Source organism: Telmatherina bonti (genome assembly GCF_933228915.1).
Source record: "Telmatherina bonti genome assembly, chromosome: 23".
Classification (NCBI taxonomy): domain Eukaryota; kingdom Metazoa; phylum Chordata; class Actinopteri; order Atheriniformes; family Telmatherinidae; genus Telmatherina; species Telmatherina bonti.
Window position 1 is genome coordinate 25,097,671 of NC_136632.1, and position 21,496 is coordinate 25,119,166.

A 21,496-nucleotide genomic window follows, 5' to 3' on the forward strand; every position below is an offset into this window, starting at 1 on the left:
AAAACAGCTGATTTATTGATTTATTTCTCATCGGATAAATTCCACGACAATGCTAGAGCCATATTCGTTTGAAGACATGATGGGGTTTCTGTGTTGGCGCCCTCTGTGGTCATGGCTAGAATAACATCCTCACATCTGGTTTCCTCATAACAGCAGTAAGCCACGCATTTATTTGCATTTACAAATTTTTACAGTATTTGAACCCTGTTACGCTTTTACTTAAAAAATCTGGAATAAATAACAGGAAAAAAACTGGGACAAAATGAAGTATAATATGAAATAAATTAATTATAAGTGTATAAAGTTTAATAAAAAATTAAAAAAATAAATTAGCAAATAAAAGAGAATAAATAGACAAAATATAAAGAAATAAAATTAAAGCCTGAACTGGTTTGATCTAAACTTGCAACACCAGACATTAGTATTAATTTTTTTTTTTTTAAATTAATTTTTTACATTAATATTAATATTCAGGTTTAGAGGTTAGAAAACCAGCAGAGGTTTGCGTTTCTGTTGGTGCAGAACAGGATGGGGTGGTGAGATGCTTTTAAATTTATACTTGGTGCCTTACTTTGTAAAGCACTCTATGATACTCTTTTGTAAAAGTTGTATAATATAAAAAATATTATTTGATTTGAAATTTTAAAATTCAACAATTTTTTATTTGAAATTCAAATTTTAACCTTTTTCAATTATTTAAATTTTTTAAATTTTTCTTAACAATAAATAAAAGAAATAATTTTTATTTTGTTATATTTCACACATCTGTTATATTTTAAATGAATCTATTAAAATAACTAAATGAGAAAAAAAATCCTTCTGAGAAAACTAAATTCATTCTGTTGCAGATTTGATTGATGGATCTTACTGGATACTGGATGCTTAATCTTAAATAACTATTCGTATCCATGGTAGATTTGCTTGCGAGACGGGTGTTTTGCTGACTGTTGTCTTTGGCTTTGTATGTTTATCTTGTACCCCATCAGCATAAACTCACTGCACCACACGCACCAAATTCTCGCAATACTGAAGCGTTTTGTTAAATTTTCCCTGCAGTTGGTAAACTGACGCCAACTTGTGGTCAGCGGCAGACTATAAGAAATTCAAGAAACCTGAATGGCGATATGCCTCATGTTGTAACATCTGTCAGTGTCTCACTTTGAGAAATCTCATCTGCAAAATCTTCTTAAAGCCATCAATGTACAGGCAGCATGTGGGTCCCTACCTCTGACTGACTTGCCAATGCTGTACAGGTGTGTAATGTCGGGATTGGATGCGTTGACCTGGAGGAGGTACTGCTCAATCTCACGGTTGTTGTGGTAACGAAACTCCAGTGTCCAGGTGGAGGCGAAGAAGAGAAGGGGGAGGAAGAGGAGGAGGGCTGGTGGCATCTCTGTAGAATGAGCTGCAGGAGGGAAACCAAGTTTACGCTTCAGGCAACATGTACACAGTTTAATCTGCTACAAGAAAAACCCGGTTTGTTGTGTCCCTCATAGAAATGAAGATGGCTGCTAAACTTGTTACGTCCTCTATGACAAGCCAGAACTTTGTTCTTGTTCTCAAGGCTGCAAGAACCAGAAGAACCAACTCAGCCGCTTTCTGTCGCCACTGTGCTTCACAAACATCACATTGGCTTTACTCATCACTTCATCACTAGGATCAATAATTTTCTGCTTTTCTGCCAACTTGTTGATCTTTGGCTTCTCCTGATTGCACATTAATCGATTGCTGCTCTCTGACTGGTGGAAAGTCTGACAGGAAGTGACTTTGTCATCATTTCCAGGTCAACATTATGGGGGCACGGAAGTGCAAACCACAATGTCAAATAAAAAAAAAACCACAATTACAGATTGAAAAACACGACAAATTTAAAAATTCAATTACAAACAAAAAAAACCCAAAAAAAAACCCAGTTAATAAAACGTAGCAAAAGTGAAAAATTAAACATGATAAACTAAAAACACCAGTGGAAAAATTTCTAAATCACGCAAATCCTCAACATGATAAAGCAAGGTACCAGAACCAGAACTGGACCTGGAAGGTTCCACCCCGAAACTCCACTCCTTTTTTTTTTTTTTCATTTGTGAGTAAAAAACACATCAGAAACCATTTCTTGTGTGCAGAGCAACATTTTTTTCATTAAATTAAAAACACAACATGTAAAACATAACGACATTAAGGTACCAGCAGCTGGCACCGTCGTCCAATCAGCTGGTTGCTGTGTTTATGTCATGTTTATCAATTTATTTTGCATTTTAAATTAGTTATTACTTGCTTTCTCTTTTGTTGTTGTGTTTTTTGTTTTTTTAATAGACATGTTTTTTTTTTTCGTTTTTTTTTCCTGTGTTTTTTTTTTTTTTTTTGTTAGCATTGGGGTTAGCATTCAGGACCAAAATAAAGGTGTCTTCAGAAATCCGTCATTGCTTCATTTTTCCATCTAAGATTCATTCATTATCCTAACTGCTTAGTCCGATTAAGATCAATCAATGTGGATTAATCATAAAGACTTTCTGAATAAAGTCAACATTCATGTGACTGGATTGTAGACCTGGATGGGATATTAACGCCTCGAAAACATCTGCAGATCACCAGAAGGGTCAAATTTCAGCGGAACTTACCCCTCACAGTTACACACTACTGTTTCTGATGATATAAGCAGTAATATTTGATTTACATTCACATTTCCAGTAGGGCTGGACGATTAATCAATTTAATCGATTAATTCGAATTTGCTGTTTATGACGATTTATTTTTATGAAAATCAAGTTGTTTTTTTTCACCCTGCCAGCGCCGTTTGGGCTTCTGTACCTTATAGCCACGTTAGCGCACTCCCGCTGGTTTCCCACAGAAATGCAAAAACACAACAGCATGGCAGCTCGCAATGTACAACAAGCACCCCCTCTGCGTTTCCATTACATTTTTTGCTAAATAAAAATGATATTTATACATTACGACCAACAAAAGTTGTGATTTGCGGGTGTTTCCATTGAACAATGTTTAGCACATTAGCATCACGTTTCCTAATTGCGGTTAGTGCAAAATGAGCACGCAGCGCAATTTTAAATTCAGGTAAACTCATAGGCTGACTGTGATAAAAGCATTTTTGAAAAAGAATAATTTTTGATGTTTGTAATTTATTACCATTTTCTTTCTTTACAGAAAGGGGAAAAAAAAGAGATTTTATTTTTTCGGCCATATCACCAAGCCCTAATTTCCAGTAAATTCTCCTATTTTTGATATTTTGCTTTCATTTAACATTTATTGTATTCATCGTCTAATCTGGTTTTAATGTATTTAAAAGGAGCTGCGTGAAAAAAGACGTTTTGGCTAACGCTTCAGAAAAAGTATAGAAATCGAAATACTTCACATTTGAGTTAAAAATGAAACCAAAAGTTGGTTCAGACAGATTTAATTATCAGTCATGTTATGCTACCCAGGAAATTCTTGTTAAGATCACCGCACATTTTACTGCTTCCAGTCATTTTCTCCTCAACATTACTAAACTGTTCTCTGTTGTTCTGACAGCAGCAAGAAACAGTAAAAAACCCCCAGAGGTCGGATCAGCGTGCTGACAGCTGCACGTGCAGAAAAGTCTGAAATTAAAAACCTGTCGGACCTGTCGAGTCCATCAAGGCATCAGTGTACCTTGTGTCTTCAGATTCTGCACATTTTGATCCGTCCTGAGACGCACGTTTGTCTCGACTGTTGGCGTCTCAGCTCAGGAATTTAAACACGTCAAAAACATATGACAGACATGTGGAGAAGCTGAGGGAGTTTTTCCTCTGGATGCCTTCAGGAAGCCAACAGTCTGCAGATGTTTTTAATAACGATGCACGTTTCTACACACTCAGCTCAGCTCTCCATGTTCAGACAGACAGTTTCAGGATTTAATATGTTGATCAGTTCATACTGTAAGAAATACTTCATAACCATCTAACGCAGGGGTGTCCAAGTCCAGTCCTGGAGATCTACCATCCTGCAACCTTTAGATGCAACCCCTGTCCAGCACAGCTGAGTAAAATATCTGAATTCCTCTTCTGCATGTCATCCAGCTCTGCAGAGACCTGCTAACGAGACACTTTTCTGATTCAGGTGTGTTGGAGAAGGTTGCACCTAAAAACAGCAGGATGGTAGATCTCCAGGACCGGACTTGGGCACCCCTGATCTAACGGCTCTCGTAAGACAGAAAATTAATCTGAAGTTTAACAGGCAATATTTTGTTACTGAACCAGAAGAGACACCAAAAAACCCACCTTTACTATTATTAGACTGTTTACATTACACTATAATATATGGTTTTAGTGTATAATACACTATTTCTATTCAATAAATTTATTATACATTAAATATTATCGAATACTACTGTACTGTATTGTTTATTAAAAAAAATCTGATATGTAGTTTTCCTGTTTAAATTTGCATTTCTCTTCATTGTTGACTCAATTTTGTTATTCCACAACTGCTCCAGTTTTCTGACCTGTTTCTTGTTGTTTTCTAGTCTTCCTTTAGGTTTCCTGCCACTGGGAAACCTAAAAACTACTCTCTCATGGTCACAAAGTGTTTTTTTTATTGAATTGACCTGACTTTGCCAATTCTTGAAGCTTTGTGTTCATTAGGGTTGCAACTAACGATTATTTCAGTCAGGGTGGCGGTGAAGGTGTGGACCCAAACGCAGAGCCGAGAAACTGTGATGCAGGGTCAAGACTGTTTTAATCGGCTCAGAAGGAACCCAGGAAACTAACACAACCAACCAGCAAACAGAACTGAAACAACGGCCAACAAATACAGTGAAACCAAACAAGAAACAGGTGTAGTGAATGAAACAAGACCAGGTGAAAACTATGAACAGAAACAAAAGGCGACACAGGAAACTGAACAGGAAATTACAAAATAAAACAGGAACCTGGAGCATGGAAAATCTCATATCATAACACTTTAATAGTTGACTAATCTGTAAATAATTTTTTGATTAGTCGATTAATCACGATTATTTCTGTCCCGCCCACCATCTGTGCTTCCAGTTGATGCAGCTCTACAGACTCCAGTATGTTTTAGCCCACTCTCTTCATTTGCATCATATGAACGCCCCCGATTCCCAGTCAGTCACAACATAATGTCCTTTAGTAAGTTAAAAGAACAACTCCTGAACCAGTTGAATATCAAATTTAAGCTTAACAGCTTACTACTAATTCATTTTGAAACATCCAAACGTAGCTATAGAGTCATATCCAAGCTGTACAGAATTAGCCTCAAAATGAAAACAAAGAAAACAAAATATTTTAACATCTTAATTTTCGTAGAATTGCATTGAAATGATTATTTACATCTTGAAAAGCTTGTTTTGTGGGTAAACAAGGACCAAAATCCTTTACAACATTCTTTAATCCAAACGGTGATCCGGATCTCCACCAAAATTAAGTCACGTCTTCCTTTTCACATTTCCAACAACTCCTGAACATTTCATGAAAACCTATCCATAACTTTTTGAGTGTTCTTGAACACAAACAAACAGATAAACGGCGGTAAAAGCAAAACCCTTTTAGCAGAGGTAACAACAGCACACCACTACTCGCTAATGCTAACTTTGCTATCCGGAACGCTGGAAACCATGACTCCGGGGTGCTTTCCATGAATGTAACATCTTCATGACAAAATCAGTATTATAAAATGCAAATACTTTACATCATATACCACTGATGTACTTCAAGCTTTAAAAATGTCAATGCAAAGCATTAAGCAACTAAACTGGAGGTTGGTGTTGCTAATGCTAGCAGCTAGTTGCTGATGCTAGCAGCTAGATATCATTGGGCTTTCCAGTGTCTATGAAGAGACGTGATGGTTAGCAAAGACTTTATAGATAGCATCTTCTGACGTATATATCTTTTTTTAAATTATGAATTTATTTCGAACATGTAAAAGGCCAACAGTAATCATAAATAAATGGACAGAAATAATAACACATAAATAAAGCAAACATAACTGAAAACTACATATTCTTTCTATAACTAATAAAAAAAAAAGTTTTGAGTAGCACAAACATGCCTGAAATCTCTCTAATTCCTTCATATTTCTTTTCCAGATTATTTTGTAGTTTTCTGTCTGTATTGATAAATAGTTCAGCAGAATCGGATGTTTTTCTGCTTTTATCCTGCGGCCCATGTTTAGAACTACTATACAATATTTTCCTCATATCGTTTTCCTGATAGATTGCTTTGGCAGCATTACTGCATCATAACATTAGCAGATTTTAACTTTGTGTGAACTTGTATCATTGCTGTCTAATGCGATTTCTAGCATGTTGCATCCATGGTTCACACGTCTCACATGGCTTTTTCTGCTGATTTTTAAACAATGTATTCATAATTTTTCCACCATCTTTGAGTTTATTACGAGGGAGAAATTCTTGCCCATCGATTAGAAAGACAGGTTCGAAATACGGGTCATAAAGACGAAAAGAAACAAAACTGAAAAAATCGTGGATGGATACGGATGAAATCTCCAGGAAAGTGTTGCGCAATCACAATGAAAGGGGATGTAGTCGTGTGATGTCAGAGACAGAAGCGTTTCCATGGCGAGGTTATGCACAGTCAGTCAAGCAGGCTACATGTGGATATTTTCTGTTGGGCTTCTGTCCTGTACGGCATGTCGTCTAAACTGCAGACGATGTAGAACGTTGTGGGAAAAAGTCTGTCAATGATGAGGAGTCTGGTTCTGAACAACCGCGGTTTTTAGCTAGTTAACAACATGACTTAGCTTTAGCCTGCTTACCTCTATTAGCTGGTTAGCTCCCGTTATCTCCGGGTTAGCTCAGTTAGCTTTTAGCTACAGAAAGCTCAGAGTTCGCTCGATGTCAATCATCCACCATGACGCTCAGAGCCCCCCTCTTAGCTCCACCTCTTTGCCCATATTTATATTTTCCGGACAAGATGACACTCATGCCCCTGCCAAGATGGTGATGGTAGGAACCGCCCACCGAACTTCAATTCAGCTTTTCAGAAACCTATGGGCGACGTCACGGAGGCTCCATCTCTTTATATACAGTCTATGCTTCAAACACACACTTCCTGAGTGGCTATATTACCTATCTTCCTGTATGTTTATCTGTTCAGAGTCACCTGCTGAGACCCGTTTCTCAGCTACAAGAAGCAATAGAATATATTCAGCTCAATCTTCATTAAAGTTCTGGAAGGGAAAGACGACTAAAACCATTTTTACCAGAACGCTGCCTGGTGTCATTCCTCGCCCCAACTCGTCATACATCACACAGGAGCAGGGCCGGATTAAAAGTGCACAAGTATCTGGGCCCAGAGTGGGCCCCATTTGGGCCCCATTTGGGCTCCAAGTGGGCGTGGGCCCCTGAGCCTGTGCCCATAATTCCCACTGGATAATCCGGCCATACACGGGAGGCCAGCAGAAGTAGCACCTGGACTGTATGTTAAAGGAAAACCTGTTTTTTAAGCTTCATGTTGAGAATTAATCACCAAAATTTACAATGAAGTTTAACCGTTACTTTTATTTTTTTACAATTCTTGTGCCGAACTCTAGATTATGTAATATTCAAGGAATAAATTGCAAAAAACAACCAAAGTGGGATAAAATATGCTAATAATGCAGGTTCCTCGTGTTAAACTATGCATCAAAACCGCAACCTAATACTCTGTTTTACATGCACATGACTCCGGGATGCCAGTTTCACGTAAACCAGTGGATTACCTTTAAAATAAATGGTCGGGAAGTGGATCTGGTAGATTATTTTAATAATAATACTCGCGGTAAGAGTGGAATCTGCGCTACACGTTGGTCCGTGTGTGGGACCTGCCATTCTTAAGGACGGTGGGAAACGGCTGAGAGAAGTCCCATGGCACAAGAACTGGACTGAAGATCAGTGGAAACAGGTCTGATGGAGCGATGGATCCTCCCCAGAACCTGGACCGACACATCACTGAAGCAGTGTGGGATCATATGGACAGAAAACTGAATAAAACATAGAAACATCCAAAGAAGAGCTTTGGAAAGTCTTTTGAGGAACCTGGGGAATTATTCCTGAGGACTACTTTTAGAAATAACAGAAAGCTTCTCTAAGAATAAACCACTTCATATCAAATATAGATTTTTAATCTCCTTACAGCTGGACAAACTCAGTTTGTGCCTCAGTTACTGTGTTTACACTCATATTTAACACAGTTAACTATCTTAAGTAAATTCCTGCACTTCCCTATATCATGATGAAAAGGGAGAAATGTGTGGTTTAATTATCAGAACAGTCTTTAAACAATAATTCTAGTGGGAAGGTTTCAGACAATGTTTGAGGTGGATTCTGCATGATTGATCCACCTTTCAGAAAACCAACAGTCACTAAGAATAAAGTCGACTATTTAGCTGAAACACGGTGAAATCTCACATGAAATTCTATCATAAGCTGATTTTGGGTTGCTGCAATGTATCCTTATGATCTTTTTAGGTATTTTAATAAGCCTCTAAAAATATGCTGAAATAAAACATTCTTACAAAAAAAATAATCGAGAGATTCGTCCAAGTATATTTCTGTAAGTTTAACCATAATTTACTTATGAAGATTAATTTTCCAACATATTTCAGGATCAACATAATACTATAAACCATCTGCACACATGTAGTTGAATATGAGCTCATATTTTTGAGCAGTCAGTAGAGATCTTCAGAAAAAGATCAATTTTTAAAACACATTTTGTAAACATATTAAACTTGGTTATTTTAACTCATTCAGCCAGCTGTAGAGAAAGTAAACTGACTTAACAACCAGTTTAAATATATATAATTTTTTAAAATTTATTTATTTTTTACAAATATTACAGGTGGAAACAAACAGAGTGAAACCTCCAAATAGCAGCAGACATTTGAAATAAAACCTGTAGAAGTACGGAGTCAATAATACATAAATGCTGACATGGTTTCTAACCCTGACACCGCTAAGCAAGGGTTAACAGCGACGTTTACCTTAAAGCAGCTGAACTAGAAGCAGCCATAACTACCGGCGGTCACGAGTCGTACCTGTCCGCTGCCTGTCGTCTCCTCGCGGCTGCGAACTCCGGCCAACACCGGCTGACTGACTGGAGGAGGGGACGCCTGCATCTGCCTGCCGCTTCTGTCAATGAATGTTACTTATTCACCAGCGGGTCTCCCTCCCACGGCCGGAGAGGGGCGGAGTTAAGAGGAGCCCGTGTATGTGTGCGCTTGTTTGGCGCGCGCATGTGTATTCAACAGGTTTATGAATGAAACAGGAGGCCTATTCATTCGGTTCAGACAGAAAAAGGCTGACACATTCTGCGTTTTTATCTCATTTACATTCAAGTTAGAGTTCAACTGGATGTACACACGGAAGTGTCGCAGAGAAAATTAAGTCACCTCTTTTTCTAACAGACTCACCAAAAATCAACTTAAAAGATTTTCATATTACTTTTTATATATAATGTGTTTCAGGTGGGGAAGAGTGCTGACCAATAGACTTCAGTCTGGGCTGGCTCAGCTGGGGCTCGGATGCGGCTTGGCTGCTGCTTGGTGGCGGTCTGGGGGTCCTGGCCCTTCGTTGGCGTTGGCTGAGCTGGCCCTGGGGCCTGTGCTCTATCTGCCCTGGGCGACTGGTGCACGGCGGGGCCAGGCTTTGCCGGACTGGGCCCACTGGGGCCTGTTTACCCTGACTGCAAGGTACTCTGGCTGGGGGCCTCCTCTGCAACCTCCTGGGTGGGTGCATGGTTGGCTTCGGAGGGGGCATTGGGGGTCTGTGCTTGGGGATGACTGCCGGCTGCCCAGGTCTCGGGGTACCCCTGGCCTTCCTCTTTCCTTTGTGTGGGCGGGGTCACGTGGCACGATCACTCTTCTCTGAACACGTTCCACTCTGTAAGTTCTGCATGTGACACAGTCACTGAATCGTCTGCAGGTTTATTTACTAACAGCAGCCGGTTTTCTTTCTGTGGGTCTGGTTTATATTTAACTTGTTAGTTTCTGGTGCTCCTGACAGTTGTTGGCTTTGTCCTCCCGCAGGGGGACCGTGAATCTGTGGTTGACTTGTATGTGTATATGTATATGTACATGCCCATGTATGTGTATGTTTGTTTTGTCTCCTCCCTACTCTCTGTCTACTGTCTTCTCTCTTTTTTAAATTATTATTTAAAATAATTATTTATTAATTATTTATTCGGTTCTCTTTCTATCCTTTTCTATCCTGTCTGGTCTGTTCCAGCAGTACAATACAAACTCTGTAATACAGTATAAACAATCCAGAATCCAGTATCAAGGGGATCATATCTATGAAGCTCTCTTTGGTAAAGTAAATTTACTTTGCATAACACAGCATCCAGACCACCATTCTGCTTGCTTAAATGCTAGACAAGACATAGAGGGGAAAAAAAGAAAGAAAAAAGCTCAATCTGAACATCTTTAGACACAGTCTACAGGTCTGCAGTTTTATGTGTACTTTGGTCATTAAGTCAATCATCCTCCTGTGTAAATAAACAGCCAGGTGGAATGTTGTGTTTCATTCAAGATCTGATCTTTGTTCAAGCCAGTTAAGAAAAACAATCATACCTAACTGGCATCATGTGGATCAGGGGAGTTCAAGTCCTGTCCTGAAAATTTACTATCTGGAAACTTTTACATGCATCCCTTCTCCAACACACCTGATGGCTGAGTTCCCTCACCATCCCTCACCACAGAAAATAGGGCAAAGGAAAGTAGACTACAGGGTGGAGACAGAAAAACACCACGCAGAAAACTATGCAAGTCCACCACAGATTCTGGACCATCAACATAGGGGGACTCACGGCCTCCCGCAGGAGGACAAAGCCGAAAACTGTCAAATGCACGAGAGGTGACAAACTATGTATAAACCATGTTTTTCAGCTAAGATCAGAAAAACTACCTGCTGTTAGTGAATAACCTGCAGGCCAACACACAGAAGACACGGAGCGAACAGTGACAATGTGATCCCACCTACACAAAGGTCAGAGGCAGGCCAAGTGGACCCCAAGAGCTGGTCGGCAGCCACCCATGAGCACAGACCCCACCCACTGCACCCCAAAGCCATCTACATCTACCCAGCAGGTGGCAGAGGGAGAGCCCAGCCAGAGGTCTCTACAGTCAGGGGAAACAGGTCCCAGTGGGCCCAGACCAGCAAACACTGACGCCGCCAGGCACCAAACACCCAGAGCGGACAGAGCATGGGCCCAGGAGCCAAAAGCAACCTCCCCACAAAGACAGGGTCTGGCCAAAGGAGAACAAGGACCAAGGATCCCCCGACTGCTACCCAGCAGACCAGTCCACATCAGAAGATGGGAAGTTCTGTGTAATTCTCGGGGCGATGGAAATATAGCTGCTCCACTGAACTGATTCCCAAGGGCACAAAGGGTCCCCTGAGGCTTTAAACATTCAGAGATATTGTGTTTCATCCCAACATTGTTCTTAATTTCAGAAAAAAAGGATTATAAAAAGTGTTAAGTTAACTTTGGTTGCATGGAAGGACAGGACTCAGCCAGGGGTCAGAATCTCACTTTTAAAAGCAATAAAGCAAGCATGGTTTCAGCACAGGGAGGGGTAGCGAAGGGGGTCTTGACATCAACTGCTGCTCGCTGGACATTTCTCTTCTTCAGATCTTCTCTGTAAACCTTTAAGATGGTTGTGCGTGATAATCCCAGTAAATGCTCCGACCAACAACTCAAAGTCCCATTTATTCCTCATTCAGTTTGTACTTCAGTAAGTCATCTGGACCATGTCTACATAACGCATTGATTTCCTGACGTGATTGGCTAACATGAACATTAACATTTCTAACATTACAGTGCAGGCTGCTATGTGTGTTAAACATTTGGGAAGGTGAAGCGAATAAAAGTGACAGCTGGTTGTATATAATACCAACTGTGACGGCCCTAATGGGTTTGGTTTGTTTACCTTTTTATGTGTTTTTTTTCCCTCTTTCAGAGTGGTAGGTGGAGCCCATCAGGCCAACAAGGAGCACCTGGCCAGTCTTCTTTATTTGCCATCCGTTGCAGTATGGAGAGCCCCGCTTTTGCCCTCTTCCCTTTCTCCCTTCCAGTGTTTTGGTTTCGTTGGACATCTTGCTTTGTTTAACAATATTATGTTTCAGTTTTGGTTGTAATTCTACTGTGCACCGTGTCTTTGTCATGGCTTTTGAGCCGGGTCATGACACAATTGTGAGCAAAACCCAAGAAAAACCCCAAATCCCAATCCTCCAAGCCAGTTGGTGTCCAGCTCTGGTCCTGCAGACAATCCAGTCACTGAACACAGTTTGTTTCTTCACTGTGTTGTGGAGAGGGTGTGAAGAATCCTCCATCATCTTCATCAGCTTGTGCAGCATTCTTCTTTGGACAATCAGCTCCAGCGGCTCCAGAGTTACTCCAAGCACAGAAGCAGCTTTCTGGATCAGTTTGTTGATTCTCTTCAAGTCTCTGGTTCTGATGCTACTACCCCAGCAGATGCTGCAAAGCTGACTGGACTCTCCACAACAGACTTACAGAAGATATGCAACATCTTGGTGCAGACGTTAAACCATCTCAGCTTCCTTAAGAAGTACAGTCTGCTCTGACCTTTCTTGTAGATGTAGTCAGTGTTGCATTTCCAGTCCAGTTTGTTGTCCAGCTGAACTCCAAGATACTTGTATTCCTCCACCACCTCCACCTCCTCTCCCAGGATGGAAACAGTGCTTTGTTTATTCTTCTTCCTCCTGAAGTCAACAATCATCTCTTTTGTTTTGCTGCTATTTAATATGAGATGATTGTCACCGCACCATTTAACAAACTGACTGACCAGTTCTCTGTACTCTGCTTCTTGTCCATCCCTGATACACCCCACAACTGCAGAGTCATCAGAGTATTTCTGCAGATGACAGGACTCAGAGTTGTACTGGAAGTCTGAGGTGTACAGAGTGAAGAGGAATGGCCAGAGTACAGTTCCTTGTGGTGCACCAGTGCTGCTGACCTCCATCTCAGACACACAACCTTTCAGTCTCACAAACTGTGGTCTGTTTGTGAGGTAGTCATAGATCCAGGTGGTTGTGGAGGTATCCACCTGGAATTTATGGAGCTTCTCACATAACAAAGCAGGCTGAATGGTATTAAAATTACTTGAGAAATGAAAGAACATGACCCTCAGAGTGCTGCCTGAATGGTCCAGATGAGAGTGTGCTCTCTGGAGCAGGTATATGATGGCATCTTCAACCCCAAGTCCTGGAAGTCTGAGGTGTACAGTGTGATAACAGTAAGTAACAGTGTACAGTAAGTTATAACACTACTGTTTCACATTTCCACCATTTCACTGTTGTTACATTGTTATTAACTATTTTAACATTACAACCATTTGCTAAATATTATTTCTTTTGTTTATTCCTATAGAAAACGAACGGAAAACATTTTTTTTGGTCTTTTTGTTAGTCTAAAGGTGAAAGGGTTAAGCACACAGCTGGGGACAGTGGGCAGAATAATACTCCCCAACAGCCCTAACCACTGCTGGGTGTGTAAACATGCAGACACAGTTGCAACTTAAAAACAATGGTAAAGTTTGTTGAGCAACTTGCTGCAGGTCAGAAGTACAGTTGGAGGAAAAAACAGTCATTATGGCGACGAGACGCAAATTTGGTGGCGCAATAATGATACAGGAGAAGCGCTAATGGCATTTCTGGGAGGTCCACTAGCAGTCCAGACCTGCAGCAACATAGCTAATTGATGATTCAGGGTCACTTGACTCAGTAAAAAAGGAAGTTGTTGTCATCAAAGAGATCCACATACTCTGTCCAGCTGACCACCTCCTCAGTTACACAACCTCCAAGTCTCAGAAACTGGTGAGTCTGTTAGCAGTCATAAATCCAGGTGGTTGAGACATCATCCACCTGGATTTTCTGCAGTTTCTAAAATTACAGTGCAGACTGAAATGCATTAAAGGTGAACAAAATCAAAGGTTAATGACAGAAAAATGTAGGCATCACTTCCACTGGCATCTAATTCCTAAGTTTAGCAGGCATTCTCTTAGAATGAGCTATTTATATTTACTTGCCATGGGTGCACATACACGTCCCCTTTCTGATGGACATTTACACCACCTGCTGACTCATATGGAAGCACACATCACATCCTGGCCAAGACATGTTTAAACTGTTGCCTTCTGGTAGGCGCTAAAGGTGAATTAAAGCCAGGACAAACAAATATAACAAATCCCTGTCCCACTTCAAGACCCCGCCCAATAAAACATGGTAAGATGAGTCTTATTTTATGAGGACTTTATTTATTACATTTAACAAAATGTAAATATTTTTAGAGATATTTGATATTTATAACCATGTGACATGTCAAAATTGATATTTTATAATCTGCTCCCTGGTGTCCAGTAAGGGTCAGAAGATAAGTATTACATTGTGTTTTTACCATAAAATGCTTACTATGTCTGTGGAATATTTCCCACAAGGCCGTATAAACTCTTACTTTTTAAACTTATTTATTCGCTGATTGTTGGCTAAAATCTTTTTGTGTCTTTTTAAAAAGACTTAAACTATGTTTTTATTCTATACATACTGTATATTGTATATTTCAGTGTATCATATCTGCATTAAAGGCCTGTTTATGCTTGATGTAGAAAATGGACATGCAGATGGACAGTCTCGTCTGTCTCCTGCATCGTTTACACCAGGGGTGGGCAACTCCGGTCCTCGAAGGCCGCAGTCCTACAAGTGTTGGGAGTTTCCCTGCTGCAACACAGCTGATTCACATCAGACTTGATTAGCAGACTGCTGCAGAGCTTGACATTCAACTGCACTGGTCTGCTAACTACCCACTGATTTGCAGCAGGGAAACTCCCAACACTCGGACTGCGGCCCTCGAGGACTGGAGTTGCCCGCCCCTGGTTTACACACATAATTCCCTTCACTTTTAATGGGGCTTAGCTATCGGTAACTTGATTCAGAAAACAAAGCAATACCACCAAAAATCACGGGGGCAGTCTTGGGTTGTACAGCTGATGTGCAACTAGAGAAAGAAACAAACCAGAGAAGAAGAGAAACAGGTAGAAGATGATGCAGAAAAGCACCTGAAGAAGTTAAAAAGAAAAAAAAAAAACTCACTAAACACATTGTTTTTCTGCTTTAGTGATGCATTACCGCTAGCAAACGGCATGAAAATGTGGGAGTGAACTCTGAACTCGGTACTGCCCTCTAGCGGACGAACTGATTTAACAGCTATGGCAACGTAAAAGGTGCAGGGAAGTATGAGGGCAGCAACATATGACAATGTTTGAAACAGACGTCCATATCAACGTAAAGGAGCAAAAATAGACTCTAAAGATCCCCCCCCCCCCCCCCCCCCCCCGCTCTTCCTCTAATCTCATTATACTCGTATGATAACAATAACTTTCAACTTGAACATTACAGGTGCCATATTTGTGGTTTTACAGTTTTACAGTGGTCTCTTGCAAATACAGGTTACATTCTGAACTAGTTTAACTCTGCTATGAATGTTTTACGACTTGTGTTTAGCAGAATTTTTCTGATGAAACGTGTCCTTCAGCTAGAAGTCTCCCAGTAGAGTAACAGAAAAGCCAGAACCAGATGCAACGAAGACCCGTCAGTTAGATATCAGTCAGGTCTGTTGAACAATCGCAGTCGCAGAACAATCCATCATTCACACACACTGGAAAGCAAATCCCATTCAATCAAACTGGATAGTTCCAGTCTGTTGTGTGTCATGCCAGTCGTTGTACAGGGGAGTCTACCAGCATTCATTTGGTTGTTTAAATTTCTGCAAATTATCATTGCAGATACTCAGTCACGCTGTCTTCAAATATGTTGAAACATAGCACATTTTTCGGATGTTGTAGAGGTTTCTGAGAGGGATTTAGGAATCCTTGAAGAGGCTTTAAGTCCTTATGATGAGCTGAGGAGGAGGGGAGACTGAATTTGTGATGATAAATTGTTTTATTTGTGGCCCTTTGTGCTCCCTGTTGCTTCTTTCACTCTTCTGTCATGTATAAATACATATTTACATGTTAAAAGTATTAGTTAATTTAATGTGAATCAATTCTCACAATTAGATTCTTTTCATCTGCAAAAGATCCCATTGCAGTATCCAGGTCCTCTGCTAGTTGACCAGGCTGGGATGATGCATTTTTAACCCTGTTTCTAAAGATTAAAACAGGACTGAAGTGTGTGTTTGACAGAATACTTCCAACTCTGATGGAGATATTCAGGACTGGAAGCGTCAACGTCATCAGGTAACTTTCATGGACATTTGGCACCACCTGCTGGTTACAGTCCTGCAAGTCCACCACCAACAGATGGTTTCTCTGTGTCAACATGGATAAAATATCAGAAGTTTAAAACCTTCGAAAACTCGAGACATGCAGACATACTGACATACAGACTGACAGACAGAGAGATAGATAGCTGATAGTTAGAGGACAGATTTGATCCATGTCCCCTGAACTGACTTTCAGTTGGGAAGTTGACCTCCACACAAGTACTAACAAGCTTTTAGCTGCAGGGTTTCAGGTCAGGGCTCCACCAGCAGCACTGCTCATAAACATGCCAGTAATACCATCTTCTCTGGTTTGACATTTCTTTCCGTTTTAGAGCTTCCTTAAAATACTTTCTACTTCTTTATCTGTTCTTTGGAAACGTTTCTCTCTGCTTTGCCCCCGGGAACTCAGGTGCAGATTCAGCTTGTTTCTGTTGCCACGGTTACCCCAAAGAGAGAGAAAAAGTCTGATTCTTTCATGTGTCTTGTTTGTCGGCTGGGCGTTTGGAATCTGACAGGATTATAACTTGACATAAAACCCAGAGTACACACACACACACGCAAACACACACACAAGTGCACTCGTGACACTGAAATAAAGCAGAATTGAAGGCGTCGGAGTCACAGCACAAATCAGGTGAAGTTTAATCCAGAATGCACACAAACACAAAGAGATACACTCAGGAAACCAGACAGCCACTTAGAATAAAGGAAACACACCCCAGCAGCTTTTATACTGTGAATTACCAGCAGAGACCGTCTGTTTAAGGTTTAAGTTTGCATTCAGATGCCAAGTATGTGTGCATCATCTTTACACACCACATACTAACTTTTAAAAGCAGATATAAATTAAAAGCATTTTCCTTCTGAAAGCGAGCTGGATGGGTGCTGTAGTCATCTCTTGCAAATCAGATGAGGACAAATGATGGGGCTGCAGATTTCACCTGCTTTCCAGCATGCAAGCTACTTTTAAGGTGAGCAGTAAGTGTAAACATCCAGAGGTAAACACGAGTGGGACAGTCTGTGGAGTTTTGTCCCGGTAATGAGAATATCACAGTCATTAAGATGACAGTAGGCTACCTGGTGCATAGCTTTCTTAGATAGCAAATGAAAGATGCAGACAGCAACCAATTTTTGGCTTCCAGTGTAAAAACAAAAACACAAAACAAAAATCCGACTGCAAGAGTTGAATCATTTTGACCAGTTTGCTGTGCATGAAAAACAAAAAAACAAAAAACAAACAAACAAACAAACAAAAACACTAAACCACTAAACAGTCCATTGACGATGACTGTTTTTCCTTGACTGGACTGGACTGTTTGATTACATAACTCTGCAGAGGGTCAGATTTGCCATTTTTACACTGTTTTATTTCAACACATTTCTTTTAATCACTGTTTTCATCAACATATGATTAAAACTTAGCTCATAAACCTGCTGCAGACCAGAATACATTTAGCACAGGAATAAACTGTGCATGAATGTTCATTATTTTTATTTGAATAAAAAAACATTTTGAAAAATACCAAGAAAAAAGTAGGATTATCTGTCTATTATCTCTTAGGTCAGACCTTTAAGTTATCGATAAAAGACCATATTTTCACTCGTTAAAGACCCATTTCTGCTCGCTTATGTGCACAAATATGGACATCCATTTCCAACGTGGTCATACGTCGGTGCCCTCATGCATATTTTATGGTTGTAAAGTCAATTTATACACTAGTAGGCACTGTTGAGTTCACTTCCACACTTCCACATCAGATTATAGCAAGTTGTTTTACAACTGTGTACCTGCTCTGTGCCGCCACACTGCCTTTAAGAGGTCCTTTCTCCTTTACATAGTCTCATCTTACCTCCTATGGAATAGACCGCATGCCACTCCCTACAAAATAAAGTCCTACCCCTGCTAAAGATTGGATTCTATGAGAGAGGAATTAGTTCTTACTGCAAAGAATCAGTTTTTAGAGCTGACTCGTTCATGAATGACATCACTGGAAGGTGGTGTGCTGTCATGGTTAGAAGATTAAAAACAACAAACAAAAAGATTTTGAAGTGATTGACAAGGTTGAACTCAAAGCTGACTGGAAACTGAGTTGATCTAACAGCCAATGGGTGTGGGGAAAAAAATCCTGTCCTTCCAAGGAACACGTTCTTCATGTTCACAGCAGGACGGCACACACAAAGGAATGTTAGTTTCTGACACACGAGAGCAGCTGCTGTCTTTGTACCGGAGCCGTTGTGGGATGAAGGGGATAATATGAAGGTCATTTATTGAGGTAAGTTCACAGAAAGAACTATGTTTTCTGTAGGAGGCTCGTAGGCATGATGCCACTTCCTCAGCACGTCGGATCGCTCTGTAAGTAAATACCTGATGAAGGATCACTGTGTTTTTACTCAAGGCTTCCTGCAGACTAACAGCAAACCTTGATCTGGGCTTCTGTGGTCATGGGTGGGGTGTCAACTGGGTAGGTGGGGGTTATGAATGATTGAGTTGATTTTTAAATTAGGTTAAGTAAGACATTAGGAATGTGAGGGCTTATTTTCAACTCAAAGCAGTGGTTCCAACCTGTTTTCCCCGAAGACCCCCCCCTCATGCAACGACCAGCAGACTGTGGACCCTCCGGCCGCCCCAGTGAAACTGAGCTAATTTTTTCTGCTTTCATTCCCTGCTTCTCACCAGAACTGTTGCAGTCTGACTGAATCCTTTTCTTTGATAAAAATCAAAGTTGAGCAAGTTACCAACATCTAGCTTTACTCAAAAATACCAAAATCCAGACAAATCCTCTGCGCTGTGGCATTTCATCACGTCTCATCAATAAAATGGTGGAAAGTTTGTATTTTCAGGCTCCCGAAAAATGGATTCCATGTAAAAGAAAAAAACTTAAGCAAAAATACCTCAGCGTGTCTCTGTGTGGGCATGGCCTTCATTTTCATTTCTGGCTCTGAACAGTCGAAGCATCAGGGACCTCTTTGGGGACCCCTTTGGAGTCCGGGCACCCCATCATCCAGGAAGGTTAACCGTACTGTTGTTGCATTGCTACAGCCAACCGAAACCTTACCTGAGAAGCAAAACTGCACCTTTTAAACAACATGATTATCTTCCTTCAGAGGGAGAAAAATATGGATCTGATTCAGATCAGAGTGATCTGGACTGATCAAATCCTGGTGGTCTAGATTGATCAAGTACCAAATTCTTCATGTCTGACCATGAGATATTTGTCCTGTCCAGAGCTGTCTATTGTCCTACAAATGTGTACCTTTTTTTGCACTTGTGTTTAACCAGGTCCAACAGAACAAACAAGCTTTTCCTTCCCCTGATCACAACTCTGTTTGTCCTCAGATCTTCAAGATGTCTGCTGCCAACTATCTACTGACTGAGGAGCAGCTTTGGTGCTGCATTTGTCTGGATGTTTTCACTGATCCCGTCACGTTACCATGTGGACACAACTTCTGCAGAAGCTGCATCATACAACATCTGAATACAGACCCCCAGCGCCAGTGCCCCCTGTGCAAAGAGCCGGTGGAGAAGAAATATAAGCTAGGGGTGAACACTTTCATATCGGAGATGGCTGTCCAGTTCAGACAGTCAGCTGGAAAAAAACCCATTAAAGCTCCACATCAACATGATGTGACACCAAGAAGACTTTCCCAAGATGCTCCTGCTGGACCCAAACATCAGTTCTTAAAGTTGTATCTTTTGTTAGCGCTTAGCCTGACTTGTTTGATCCTGTTCTTTGCCGCTAACTTAAATTTTTATCAAACTGTATCCAGCTGGAAAAGCCACCAGCTGTTAGGTTCTGTGGGAGAAGCAGCAGAAAGCATGTGCACTGAGCATGACAAACCTCTGCAGCTCTACTGCAAGCTAGAACAAAGACCCATATGCCAGTCCTGCGCGGCCTCGCATCACAGATATCACCAGGTGGTTTTGTTGGAAGACGAATATAAAGAAAAGCAGACAATACTTGGATCAACGGAGGCTAAAATTCAGGAGATGATCTGGCAGAGGCAGTTAAAGTTAAAGGAGCTGAAGCACTCAGTGGAGCTGAGCGAGGAGGTCATGGATGGAAAAATGGCTGACGGCGTTCAGATCTTCACAACTCTGATTCAGTTTTTGGAAAAAGCCCAGGTAGATCTGATCAGGATGGCTGAGGAGAAGCAGAGAGTGAGAAAGCAAAGGGCACAGAGTATCATTGTGGAGCTGGAGCAGGAGATCTTCCAGCTGATGAGGCGGCGCGTCGAGGTGGAGCAGCTCTTGCAGTGTAAAGACCGCCTCCACTTCCTACAAAGCTTCCCATCTGTCAATGCTGCTCCGCCCACCAGAGACTGGATGGATCTGAACATTTGTCCAGTGAGATATGAAGCACTGACAAGAACAGCTATGATAAGTGCCGTTAACCAAATGACAGAGCTGGTTAGAAATGAGATGAAGAAGCTGCAGGACGAAGAGATACTAGATATCAGGAAGTATGCGGCGGAGGTGACTCTGGATTCGGAAACGGCTCATCCTGCACTCGTCCTGTCTGATGACGGGAAACAAGTCCACTGTGGTGAGGCATGGAAGACACCCGCAAAAAACTTAAAAAGACTTAAACCTGTGATTTATGTCTTAGGAAAGCAGAGTTTCTCCTGTGGAAGGTTTCACTATGACGTCCAGGTTAAAGGGAAGACCGACTGGACTATTGGAGTGGCGAAAGGGTCGGTCAAGAGGAAAGAAGAGACTGAACTCAACCCAGAGAACGGATACTGGGCTCTTCACCTTCGCGATGGAAATGAGTACATTGCACTTGGGAGTAGAGCCATCCCTCTGTCTGTAAACTATCACCTCGAGAAGGTGCGAATTTTTGTGGATTATGAAGAAGGTGTTGTGTCATTTTATGACGCCGATGCTGCAATTCTTCTATACTCCTTTCCTGAATGTTCCTTCACTGAGACGCTCTACCCATTCTTAAGTCCTGGTAACTGTGATGGAGGCAGAAATTCAGATCCTCTGATCATCTTGACTGCTAACACAACCTAAACCAACGGCTGCAACTGTACAACACTACAGGTGTGCCCCAGGGTTCAGTCCTGGGGAATACTTCCATTTAGCCACATTTTCATGAAACACGATGTTAGCTTCCGTTGCTATGAGACACCCAGCTCCACTAGATTACCTTCTCCACTGTCTTAATGAAAGGAAGTCCAGGTTCCCACTTAACTTTCTTTCTTTCTTTTAACAGTGGAAAAAC

General features: G+C 41.1%; 2 protein-coding genes across 2 annotated transcripts in view; one reads left to right on the forward strand and one right to left on the reverse strand.

The window, feature by feature from the left end:
• cpm (carboxypeptidase M) overlaps positions 1–9,751 on the reverse strand; it is a gene marked incomplete at both ends in the record, with an annotated part of 35,446 nt that extends 25,695 nt beyond the window's left edge. Inside the window, 2 exons of the mRNA XM_079263419.1 lie at positions 1,226–1,405; positions 9,478–9,751. Of these exons, the coding sequence (XP_079119545.1) occupies positions 1,226–1,405; positions 9,478–9,751 (454 nt within the window). The remainder of the gene's footprint in view (positions 1–1,225; positions 1,406–9,477) is intronic.
• A 9,866-nt stretch (positions 9,752–19,617) lies between these two features.
• Positions 19,618–21,285, forward strand: LOC306773565 (E3 ubiquitin-protein ligase TRIM21-like; the record flags this gene model as incomplete). The annotated part of the gene is made up of 2 exons (XM_079263420.1): positions 19,618–19,853; positions 20,040–21,285. The coding sequence occupies 2 exons, from the start codon at positions 19,618–19,620 to the stop codon at positions 21,283–21,285; spliced, it is 1,482 nt and encodes a 493-aa protein (XP_079119546.1).
• Between the last annotated feature and the right edge of the window lie 211 nt (positions 21,286–21,496).